We start from the raw sequence: 12,646 nt of genomic DNA, 5'->3' as shown, positions 1-12,646 counted from the left end.
CTCTGTTGCTGAAGCATTATTAGTACCATTACTACCATCATCTTCATTATTGCTATTATTGTTTAGTAAAGCTGAAATGATAAAATCAGCTTTTACCTTAGCTCCAAATCAACTAAATTCTCTGCTTGAAATTCTGTGTATTCCTAGCCATGAAGTGCTACGACTAAAATAAAAGGAATCTTCGCTTGAACTAAGCCATAGATATATACATGCCTGCATGTAACAAACAGATCCAGTCTCCATTCCATTTAACAAATATACACGTCAGCCATATTTATTAATTATACATACACCCACTAATAAGCATATGAAATTTATCGACTGTATCACAATGACTTGAGTTTTCTTACAGAAAAAAGTTAACATGGGTGTTGTACGTTCGTTTGATCTAGCTCACCTATCCCATGGGATGCATACCGACAAACGTTACAAGCATTTATTTGTAAGCTACTTGTTCAACACACAGACACCTGTCACATCAGTTCTTAACACTAACATTAAAATATCTAATATATTATGGTTTTGATGTTTGATTCTGTAGCAAATTGTGTACAGATTTTTAAAAGCTCAAGCTTTTTTAAAATCTGTAGTTAAGATTGAGATCAGAATTTTCACAGCCTTTTGAGGTAGTATAGGATCAGAGCAATGAAGTTGCTAGACAACTTTATAAGAATATTTTTTAAATGTAACAACAAACAATAATTCCAATAATAATAACAAGATCTATATTTGATCTTCAACACTTTTTCCAAAAGTTCATTAATAGTTTCAATTATCTCGTAAGTACATAAGTACAGAAGCCTTAATCGTTGTCTGCCATTGAGAAATTCAAACTGCAGTACATACACAGGAATTTCATGAAACAAAACTATACAGACATTCAGCACTACTTGCTTTCTACTCCTGTCTGGCAGTGCATTTGTGTTATGAACCTGGTATTCGAGGTACACAATGTTTGTTTAATGTATTCTTTCAGGTAATACAGAGATTGAGCTGCTGACTGCGTCTAATCTTTTGCCATTTAAATCAATGTATAAAAAAAAGCTTTTATTAATGTGCTTATATCAGGCCATTTTATACCAATGGCTAAATATTGTGAGTCAGGGTGCAACCCTCCCTACCTACAAAAATCCTTGTCCCAAATCCTAAAATATCCTTTACCAACATACAAAATGCTTTGCATTTCAAGGGTAAATTTATCCTCCATGACATTTTTTTTTCTGTATTTGCACAGAAGCCTATGTGCTAAAAAATCTCTCCACATCTATACCAGTTTCCGTCTTTTTACAGATGGGGAATACAAGTCAGAGAGGTTAAATGGAAAGGAGGATGGAAGTAGTTTAAAACAGGGCAATAAAAGTTCTGACAGCTATTTCTGGCTCCGTGTGTGTGCATGTGTGTATGTCCATAAGTAAACTTGAAGTAGAAACACTAAGCCTCTCTGTATCACAATTTCTCCATCTGTAAAATGGGAATAATATTGCTTACCTATCTCCTAGAGGTGCAGGAAGGTTTAAATCACTATTCTTTATAATCCACTTTGAGATCCAGAGATGGCAAATGCTACAGAAATGGAAGTATCAGAGTCAGTGTAAGAGCTGGAACAAGAACACCATAATTTCTGGTGCCTAATTCTCCTTCAAGATCTCAGCTCTCTCTTTCATCTTTATTTTATTTCCTGTTGCAAATTCTCAGACCAAGTGCATATGGAAGCTTCAAGTCTGTGTGAGTATGGACGTCAGAAAGAGGGTTTTAACGATGTGCCATTTCCTAATACTCTTAATGTAATTGTACTGTTTGTATATACGCATATATTCTCACAGTGGTTGAAGTGAACAGGATGATTAAATATTCACAAGTATTCCAATTAAAATTCTTAAGATACAGATTTATGCTGCACTGGCTATTGATTCTTCTCCAATGACCTTAACTAAGGCTTTGAGCATTACAGTAAGAATGTTTAATGTATGAAATTTATATGGAATTTCAATAAAAATAGGAAATAAACGCAGCAAAAAAAATATATTAAGGTTCACTTATCCCGCTGTGCTCATTAGTAAGCCTCCCTTTTCACAGTGATGAGCTAGTTCTCTGTAGTTTGATGAGAGAAGGCATGTAAATACATCAGTGGTAGGTGAACAGAAAAGTACTAACATTAGAAACAGAAAATGGAAAATAAAATACACCTTGATTATTTCTAGCTTATGAATCAGAAATGAACAGAAAATACTGTCATGCCCTTATAAATAAATCTTCCTTTCACCCTGTAGTGAATCATCCCATTGCATCCAAACGTTGTCAGACTACTGCCTTACAGCCAGGAATAAAGCAAGATACATTTCTTCTGGCAAACCCTGGAAAGTATTGCATGTACTTGGAAGACCTTCAAACTCTCTGAATAAAAAGTTTTACTGTTTAGCACTGCTAGCTAATCTAACTAGGACAAGAGAGAAGGCCCACTGCTGGCAATCAAAGCAGAAAAGAAGACACATGCTGTACCTTTCACAATTATTGTCACTTTCTCTGTACTATATTTAGGAGCTTCAAAATGTCCCACAGCATTCTATCTGCTGTAACAGAATGACTGCAGACTTCCTCTAAGTGCCAACAGTCTAAAGATCCAAATGAACTCCTAGCTAATAAGAACTCCAAAGAACGTGGAACGCTGCGCGAGCTGCTGCAGTTACAGAAATATTACTGATATGCCTCTACTTAAGAGAAATAAGACACTTAGACCTAACAGACTCTCCTCTAAAAGCTCTCCAACAGGAAAAAATATATATGAACTCTCATTTTTCTATTTCAGCTTCAAATGCCCTTAAGTCAGTGCAAGTAATCTGTTGGTACTCTTTATGTATCTGTGTGCTCTCAGAAAGGTTTCTATGCAAGCATTCAATGCATGTTTATTTACCCTTTTTTTTCTTCTTTTGTTTTACAACCTTTTTGTTTTAACTCAGACTCACTGAAGAGAGACCATGATTTCAGTAGTGACAAAACATATCCCACATTAAATAACCTGTTGTTTGTTTCAGCAGAGCTCTAATTTAGCTATAAGCAACCAAATTTTGGAAAGAGGTCAACAAGTGAATGGGAATGCAGGGTAAACTACTACAGCTCCCTCACCCTTTGTAGTGGTGTATCCAGGTAAGGGGTGAGACACACGGCTGGGGGATGTAGGATGGGGAAGATTACTCTGCTGCCACCCATGTTCTGTGGATAAAAAAGTATGCCAGTCATTTCAGGTCCCAATTCAGCATCTTCTGCAATCCATTTTTGTTTTTGTTGTTGTTGTTTTATTTTTAAATCAACTGTTACTCAAATATTTTAAAACATTGCTAATAACATCTTATAAAAATTCTATTAACAGCATAATAAGAAATTGACTTATTCAATCCCAGCGTATTTCAGTACACAAATACAAAAATAATTTTATCTATTCTCATGAATTAGTCTTTTAGTTGAAGGAATTTTTAGTTAACTGTGCTTCACACCTATGTATCCCATAGAGATCACTTGAACAAAACAGCTTGTGTTCTCGATGCCCACATTACTTTTTACCCATTTCATACAGTTTTTTGTTTTCTTTTTTAAACTGCATTATTTCATATAGTTTTGTTTGTTTGTTTTAAAGATGGAATATACTTTTGTCCCTTAGAAAAACAGAGAGCACCTCATGCCAGTGATTCATTCGGTTATGGTGGTCACTGCTTACAGGTTTATGTATATATGCATATGCAAAATATGTGATAGATCTGAACACTACTGAAGGTCACATCAAGGGAGGTAGTTAACAATGAGACCTCATTCTTTCTAGTCATCCCTGTCACCTAATAAAACTGAGGAGAAGCTTGTGCATGTAAACAGCTGCATCAAAACAGATTTCTAATAAAGATATAATGCGTCTTCATAACTATCTTTTATGAGATATGCAAAATGCAAAATATAATTTCTAAAACAAGTCAGCAGCATTTGGACTAATGTGAACAATTACCCAGATTTCACTAAAAATCAAAATAAATTATTAGGTCCTGAGGCTTAGGCCAACGTGAAAAAGTTCAGAGATTATTGCAGTGAATTGTTTCTGTAAGACTTTATTAAAATAAACATACCCCACAGACCATTAAAATCCTTCGAGACTTTGCCTTTACTTCTACAACAAAGAAGACTATATGAAAGAGCTGTCTTTCACACAAAACAAACGACGTAGTCCCAAACATTGTCTTTTCATTTTGTCTTGTATTAAGTGAATTACACACTTCCCTGACCATATTCATTTAAGCCAATAAGAGACACTGATTTCCAGCCAAGCCAAATTTGACAGTGGCAGACACCTCACTGACCACAACAAATAATATTACTTTCCCCATGAAAAGGGTTTTGTCCTCTGCCCTTAAGTCCAAAAGCATTACTTTTCAAATCTGAACATAGTGTTGAGCTCCCTATCACCAATTTTAACATTTTTAAAGAAAAAAGAAATATTAACTCATATTGTCACTTTTGTTAGCTCAGTTTCAAAATATGAAAGTACATCTTAATAAAAATTATGTCTATTTTTAAAATGTTATTGATGTTTCATGCCTACGTGCTTCTGGAAGTATGCTGATCCCACCAGGAGTTCACATTGACTGTGCCTTGGTAAGTATTTTTATATCTCAGTGATACAACTGTTAACACCCTGTGACTGCCATTGAAATCATGATTCCATGTTGCTACTGAGTGCTCTGAGATTTATATTCTACCTGGACTTAGCTGATTCTCTGAAAAAAGAAAAAATTATAGTTCTTAAGAACAGGTATTCAAGTCCCAATTCAAAAGACAGTCCTATGCAGAGAGTTTCTTCCTCTTCTGAATATGAAAGTTTAAGTCTGTTTAAGCACTGACCATAATCAACACACACTTAACAATAAACTTGTGATTGAAAAGGACTCTCTTTTGAATCAAGCAAGATTTTTGGCATCAATGTTCTGTGGTAGGTAATTTACTTGTATTTGCTTGTCTGGGAGAAGCGTTGACTTTTTTTTTCCACTGTCAGGAACGCCCCATAGCATAATATGCCAAACTTTATTCATTGCTGGTTGCCATTATTTACTACAAAAACAGTTCTTTCTATTTATTACAACAGTATAAAACATGCCAAGGTATATTCTATAATATACCACAGAAATACCAAAGTCAGTTTCCCCACAAGTAGAGTTAAGAGCAGAAAAATATCTTCATCTTCCTTTATTATAGCAATTGTATTATCTACCTGAATACACTATGAATAACACATGACATCACTCCTCTAGTCAGAGAGCCATAAAACATTTCATTTTGAAAGAGCTTTTATAATTATGCACTGTATTAGGACTGATTAAGTAACTCTTAAACTATCCTTGATGTAAGTCATACATACTCCCTAAGAACACTGCCAATTCCTTCATCAAGAATCCATTCTAATTGCATACATATTCTTGTAGCAAATTCACATTCTCCATATTCACATTAAGCTAATAATTTTGGTACCACCCTCAGTAATCCTAGTATTTGATTCCTTTCATTTTTTGTAAGTATTCCTTATGTATTTGTATGCAATTACCATTTCTTCTCCTCAAATCTTTTCTTCCTTCACTTAAAAAAAAAATCAACATTTTATTGTACTCTTCTGAAATCTTTACTATCTCCTTAAGCTGACAAGCCTGAAAATGAACACGCCAGTTTGAGAGTTAAACAGTGCAGAATGCACTGAAGGTTAGCTACAATGTGACTTAAAATTTTCAGTGCCCTGGGGAGAAAAGGGAGGATATGAACAAGTCCTCCTAAATTGCCTTTAAGTGCCTAAGTTCCCTACAGATTCAAGAGAGAAGTAGATGTACATACACACACGCATATACATATATATAAAGGTCACCATATGGTGGCCTTCAGAGGCGTCTAAATTATTCACACTGAATCAAGCCTAAAATACTTAAACGTACTTCTTACCATAGGTAAAATGCATTACATCAGTATCACGCTGTGTATTCCTGTGCAATATATCTTTGTTATGCTTTTTTCTACCATCCCTCTCTCCTGATGGCATTAGGATTTGGCAAGGATGATGTTTCCTCTTGTTTTGTGAGGATTTTATTTTCTATTTCACTAAGCACAGTACTTGACATTGTCATTCATGAGTAGCATGCATTCAGATTTCAGAGAGCTCCTCCCGGTTTGCCAAGATAATATATTTAAGTGTATAATATAAACTTCAAAAATATGTATTGGCACAGTTTCTATCCATAAATGAAATGTGCCCTTGACCATTCTTTGTCAAAATACCACTAGAATGGAATGATTTACACCCCCCATTAGTAAAATTTCTCAGCTGTATCCTGTCAGAGCTATGCACTGTGATTAAATTCATTCCATGTACAGGAATGGTTCCTGGCTGGTGTTCTAACCTACACCATGCTCAGGACTTGTTAAGTAAGAGGTCAAGATGCACAGGCCAAAAGAGTATAAGGCCACTGAGCATAACATCCCAGTGTTGGGAAGGGTCCTGCTTAATTAATGAGAAGCAAACGAGCCATACTGGACATAAAACATACTGAAAATACAAAAGACACAGAACTTTATTTCAAGTAGAACAAAAAAAAAAATCGTTCTCACTGCATTTCTTAAAAAATTCTTGCTCACAAAAGATCTCATTTCCTGTCAGTAACCATAGCTATACACAGCTATATTCAATCATCACCTAAATGCCAAATGAGAATAGACAGATGTCATATTAAAGCACAAATAGGAGATAATAAAGCTACAAGGTTGTAGAATGTTATTCTGACATTAGATGAATCCACAGTATCATCATCTACATTTCCTATGAATAAAGAAAAATTGTGTTCAAGAAGTTCCAGAATAAATCCTCTTATGGTGCTAAATGCAGCCATGAAGCTGTAAGTAAAAAGACAAAGTCAGAGGACTTAACAGGAGTCTGTCATCCCCATAACTTCTTTCGTGAATCTAGTCTGCATCCATTTTTTTCTAACCCACATGAACTCCTGTGAAAATATGTAAAATAGTATGATTTACACATATGAAAGATTTGTGTATCTACAGTAAATGTTTGGTTTACTCTTGCAACTCATACATGCACAAAATTTTTTAGGTAGAATTTAGGAGGCAAGTTCAACAAGTCCACAGTATTTTCTTCAACCAATGATGACAGTTACCCTACCAAATAAAATGACTATCTTACACAGGTTGAATTTTCAGTGAAAGCACAATGTTTATCAGTCACCGTATTTAGCTCTTCCAGAAATCAGGTATAATTTTTAACTTCTGATCGTTTCTATCTTGTATTTCCTGCCTTACAAGAAGGTACCAACCATATAATTTCTCTCTTCTGACTTCACCTTCCCATGTTTCTGAAACAAATTAAACACACTGACGGGTATTTCCCAGCAGCAATCATCTTACTGCTTACCCAGAACAGTGGATTCTCAGTGTCTAGTGTACAAATAGAGCTGCTTACAGGCTTGCTAGATAAATAGCAACACTAATCCCTATAGTGTGTCTGTTCAAAAATGACAGATGTGGTTTCTTTTCTTATAGGCTGTATGCTGTATTCTTTAAACAACTTTCCCTACGCTTTCTCTTTCGGTAAAAAAAAAGAAAAAAATTTGGAGGAAAAGAGCTCTAAAATTACAGCAGTGGGGATGAAAGCAGAAAATCAGTCACTATGTGCAGAGAAAGAGCAAGAAACAAGAATTTCCTCTGCCATGCAGCCTAAGGATCCTAAGAGAGAAGTAAACAGAGAGGAAAAGATTTTTCGGCATGTAGACCCAAGATTAGTTACACATTCAGTGTTCCAGCTCCTGACTGTCACATCCAGCTTTCTACACGTAAGAACATGTATTCATAATGAAGAGAACTTGCCTATCAAATATAAATAACTTCAGTGGCTTTGAAAATGAACTGCAAACATCTCATTGTTTTCCAGAGGAACTTGTGTCCGTAACTGGACAAGTCACTTCCAACATAGGATTTATATTTTTAAGAGGAGAATCTCAAAAATAACTCCTGAAGTTTTAAACAATTTTTCTGCATTATTGTCTACTGGTAGGAGTCCAGAAAGTGGCACTTCACTATTATCATTATCTTTTAAAACTACTAGAGATAGTATATTCACAACAGACAGGGGAAATCTCAAAGCTGAGTAAGTATAGCACCAGTCTGAGACTTCTAGATATGCAAGAGTTGCATGTGTTCCAGCCACACAGAAGTGTCACACAGAGACTTTCACAGCTATTGGAAGGAAAAAAAATGAAAGATATATTACAATAAACCAAAAGTTCAGTGTTATTTCAGATAGAAGTTATTTGTAAGCTTAAATTTTTCTATTTATTTTTCTTCATTACAGGTGCAAAGAATGCTACAAGTCCTCCTAGATAAAAGATGCTATGTAAACCAAGTTAAGTGATTTTTTGGTGTTTTTTATCCTCATCAGAGCTTTGAGTAGCACAGTGAGTTCTGTCTGAGACCACAGTGGCATAAAGGGATTCAAACTAATTGTTTTTAAATATAGAAGCTAACAACTGTGCTTTAAAATTAGGAGGATAATGCTTATTTTTCTTCTATTTTTATTCTTCTATTATTTTATGATACATAAAATTGAAAAGAGTATGCTCATTTCTTCTATTTTTTATTATATATATATGTTTAATTGGGCTGAAGACAAGTTATAAGACAAGTTATCACTGGATATTTATATACTCCTAATTTTGCTTTCTGATTTACGCATTTCCTTTCTATTAGTGCAGTAATATCTTTTAAGTGCTATTCCCTTTGAGCGACAGCCACAAGAGAAATACATTCAGATGAAGAATGCAAACCAGTTAGGAACATTAGACATAAACACCTTTCAGAAGTTATGCAATAATCGTTGAACAGCAAATCCCCCAAAGTGGTTTACTCAAAACCATTTAGTACCGACAGTAATGAGCAAAAATATCATAGCCTTGCAATCCCTTGATTTTAGTTTGTTTATTGTTACCTATGTATTTTTTATTTCTTAGTTTATTAGGCTTCGTTTACCTAATATAGACTTACCTGAATGGACAAACTTTTAATCACATACCCCTAATCTCCTAGTATTGTAGATACAGATATAGATAAGCATGAAAGGCAATGCTCTAGCAGACTTGGTCGAGATTATTTTCTTAGTATTACATATAAGCTTTTCATCGTAGCCTCCATCTTTGCTGTGCAATTCTACACATGCAGTATAATTCTCATTCGTGCAGAAATGAGAATTGTACTCTTTTATGCAAAATTATTCCTGACTGTAAGTTGAGTTCCACTGTCTGTTACTAGAAAAGCAGGATACTAACTTTAGTTCTGATGTTAAAATTGTATCAACTTTTCAGATCTGTTTTACTGCATTAAATTGTACTAAATATAAATGAACAGCTCTTCCATGGTATTTCAATGAATTTTTTTCTTCTAATTCAGCTTTATAATATTTTCTTTCTTCTGATCCCAAGAAAGATATTTAAGATGTAACTTGCTGTAAGGTAAATAATTCCCAAGGACGGTACTCAAAAAATAGTATAGAAGATGGTATATTTAAGTAGGTCCATATAGATGGTACACAAACAGTAAGGAAAAGAAGATGGCTCACCTTTGGGATGATAAAGGCTCGCTGAGGACTTCACACAGGGGGGATCTTCAAGAAGAGATCCTTCCCTGGTGGTGGTCAGCCCTTAAATGGGGTTTGGGAGAGGTGGAGCCAGGCTCCACCCCTTCCACTCACACAGGTATATCACCTCCACCTGTGCCCCATGGCTGACTCGGTGCTCACCTCAGGTGACCAATCAGTGGTTCAGGTTGTGATTCAGCAGTTCCCATACACTTGCTGGTACTAATCAACTTGCCTTACCTTATGTGCATATTTACTTCAAGTATGTGTGGAAAACTTAAAATTGAGTTTAAGACAATGACAGGAATAGCCAGCTTATGAGCTTACTTGATTTGTATTAGAAATCAAGTTGACTAATTTTAAACACAAACGTAAACAGGGATCATATTTTTTAGAAATTAATCAATTGTTCCATTCAAAATAATTATTTACATTGGTGTAAATGCAATGCTATAATTTCTATCACAGTTGTGGTAAAACCAAATTATTTTCAAAATTAAGACAACTAAATAAGAAATATATAAAGCACTTTCAAAATTATTTTATGATACAAATCTCATTCCATGATACTTAGCTTGCTTAATTTTGCTAACTTCTCCAAAACAGTAAAGACTCATTGCTTAATACATCTTTCATATATTTATGTTAAATAATAGTGGAAAATTGTGTTACATGCCCTGCCACACAGGAATACCCTTCACAATCCCAAAGGCATACATATATATATATATATAATAACGTGTATTCTTTGATTATATTCCAAAAGAATGAAAAAAATATCAACAACTTTCTCCACTAGGTCATTTCTTCTAATCTAATCCAGAGAGTATTTACATTAGCTCTGTTGTAGATTACTTGAAATAAATTGGTAGTACAGCTCTTAAACATTCAGCTCTGCAAGACTTCTGAGAACTTTCCCATTTTATTTGTAAAGCTGACTCGGATATGTTGAATTAAGAAGATGCCAAACATTTTGTAGGTCAAGATTCTGGTTCCACATCTACACTCACACATAAACATAGATATCTGTGCTCAGCCCCAAGTCTGAACTCCCTGATCATGCACAGACCTCCACTGCACCTCTACTGCAGAAAGAGGCAATGATTAGCCAGGCTAAGAAACGGAAGCACAGTGTGAGGACAAGCTTACATTTACGTTTTTCAGATAGCACAAACAAAACTGATTGAAGTCATTTGACTCTATAAACCTAGACTTATGTGGAGCTATCAAAGCAAGTGAAAATGCTTAATATCCATACATTACAAAACAAAAAAAGTAAGCCAAAGAAGAGGATTTTTCTTGCTCCACTTCACCTTGCTTGGGCAACCAGCTATCTGGGAAAGGGACTAGGTTTTATACCCTTTCTCTCTTTCCCTATCAAACCTAACATGGTGCTGGCAATAATTATTATGATAAAGTTTCATCAGTGAAGGCACAGATGCTTGTGTGCACACAGAAAATACTGTAGAGTTAATTAGGGAGCTACTATAGAACACAATTGTTATTTCACAATATCTCCTTAGACATTGTTATCTTGTGCAGTAAATAATGCCTGTGTGTAATTTACTTAGCTGACATAGCTTACTCTACCGTGGAAGCAAAAAAAATTTTTGGAGAAAAATAATCATTCTTATACAGAAAATTAAGGTATCATGGCAGTATCTGAGTTTTTAATGTATCAGAAAGTAGAAGAAAAAAATCAAAAAAAATGTCAGAGCATTTAGGAAAAACCTGAAGCGTTATTAAAGTAATGTCTTAGAATGATCTGCAGTGACGGAGGAAAATAATGAAACAAAACAAAAATAATTTAAAAACTGTTTCTTATCATTAGTTGTAGACCAGTCCTCTACAGGGATAGGTAAGATGGTGCTACTCACACTGTTATCACTTTAGCACCTTGCCCAAAGTAGCAGGAATAGATCTAACTGATAAGGTATTCACTGCAAAGATGGTCTCTGATAGAAAGCCTACAGTATCTGGTACATCAGAGTTTGAATCTTGGATAAGGATTTTCAGTGACTATATTAAAAATGTTAATTATTAAAGCAACAAATATTGCATGAAATATTACACAGAAATCGTTACTGTTAACTTAAATATATAAATCGTTCAAAAGCTACATTTTTTTTTCTTACCAATGCTACTTCACTCATTTAATTTTTCTTAGTCAAGACCAGAATCTCTTACATGACATTTAATTACGAAAATTTCTTAACTGTTTGCAGAAAATGATTGTTGAAATCACATGGATGAATAAGAAGAATGCAGAGAGAAGAACATTGCAAGTTAGAAGTATTCTGAAGTCACTCTGAGAAAACAATTTTGAAAAATCCTACAATTCATTGAACCTAACTGTAATCATAATAAACACATTTAAGAACATTATATTTTGATGTATATATTTTTAATAACCGAAGAGAGAATTACTTTCAGTATATTCTTCTCAGAATGTCTACAATACATATGATTCTGTAGAAATTGTTAAATCCAATGGCTTACACCAGTAAGGTGAAAATTTGTTAGTGGGACTTAAAGAAGCACTTTAAAGTCTGAAGATCTATTTCTAAATTAATTTAAATTACAATACAGCACAGATAAAAGAAAATATCAGAAGCAACAGCCTAGGTCTTGGAAAAAAAAAAAAACAAACAAGCCTCTTGCTTGCTTTTTACACCCATTATGAAAGCCCTTTGTTTCTATCAACATCCATAACCATGAGTTTGAGAATATTTCTGTTAAATATATATAAACTTAAATATACATTTCTTTATCAGTTCATGACCTAGTAGCCCTTCAGTTGTTTTCCTGCCTTGATGGTCTCATTACTGCAAATGAGAAGTGCAAGCTTAACTCCCATTTTCTTTCATTCTCCTGTTTTATTCACATCCTTATCATTGTCTAAATTAATTAGTGCTAATATTTTAAAATGGCTCTGCATATCAGTATTTTTTCAGAGTTTTTGCTCGTACTCTATGTATTTTTACAGAATGA

General features: G+C 34.4%; 1 protein-coding gene across 4 annotated transcripts in view; it reads right to left on the bottom strand.

The window, feature by feature from the left end:
* The window catches only part of PCDH10 (protocadherin 10), a 32,897-nt gene that overhangs the window by 2,290 nt on the left and 17,961 nt on the right, over positions 1 to 12,646 (bottom strand). The window contains exon 5 of one of the 4 annotated variants that reach the window (XM_065736312.1): positions 1,489 to 1,563. The exons of 2 other annotated variants lie outside the window; for them this stretch is intronic. In XM_065736312.1, coding sequence (XP_065592384.1) covers positions 1,529 to 1,563 — 35 coding nt within the window. In that variant the 3' untranslated portion in view covers positions 1,489 to 1,528. Of the gene's footprint in view, positions 1 to 1,488; positions 1,564 to 2,774; positions 3,211 to 12,646 lie in introns of those variants that run through there. One more of the 4 variants, XM_065736315.1, reaches the window with a different exon arrangement.

The sequence above is a fragment of the Cyrtonyx montezumae genome, unplaced genomic scaffold (genome assembly GCF_038088225.1).
Source record: "Cyrtonyx montezumae isolate F1298 unplaced genomic scaffold, pur_monq_1.0 scaffold_2, whole genome shotgun sequence".
NCBI lineage: Eukaryota > Metazoa > Chordata > Aves > Galliformes > Odontophoridae > Cyrtonyx > Cyrtonyx montezumae.
The sequence above is the reverse complement of the archived record's forward strand: the minus strand, read 5'-3'. Positions and strand labels throughout refer to the sequence as shown.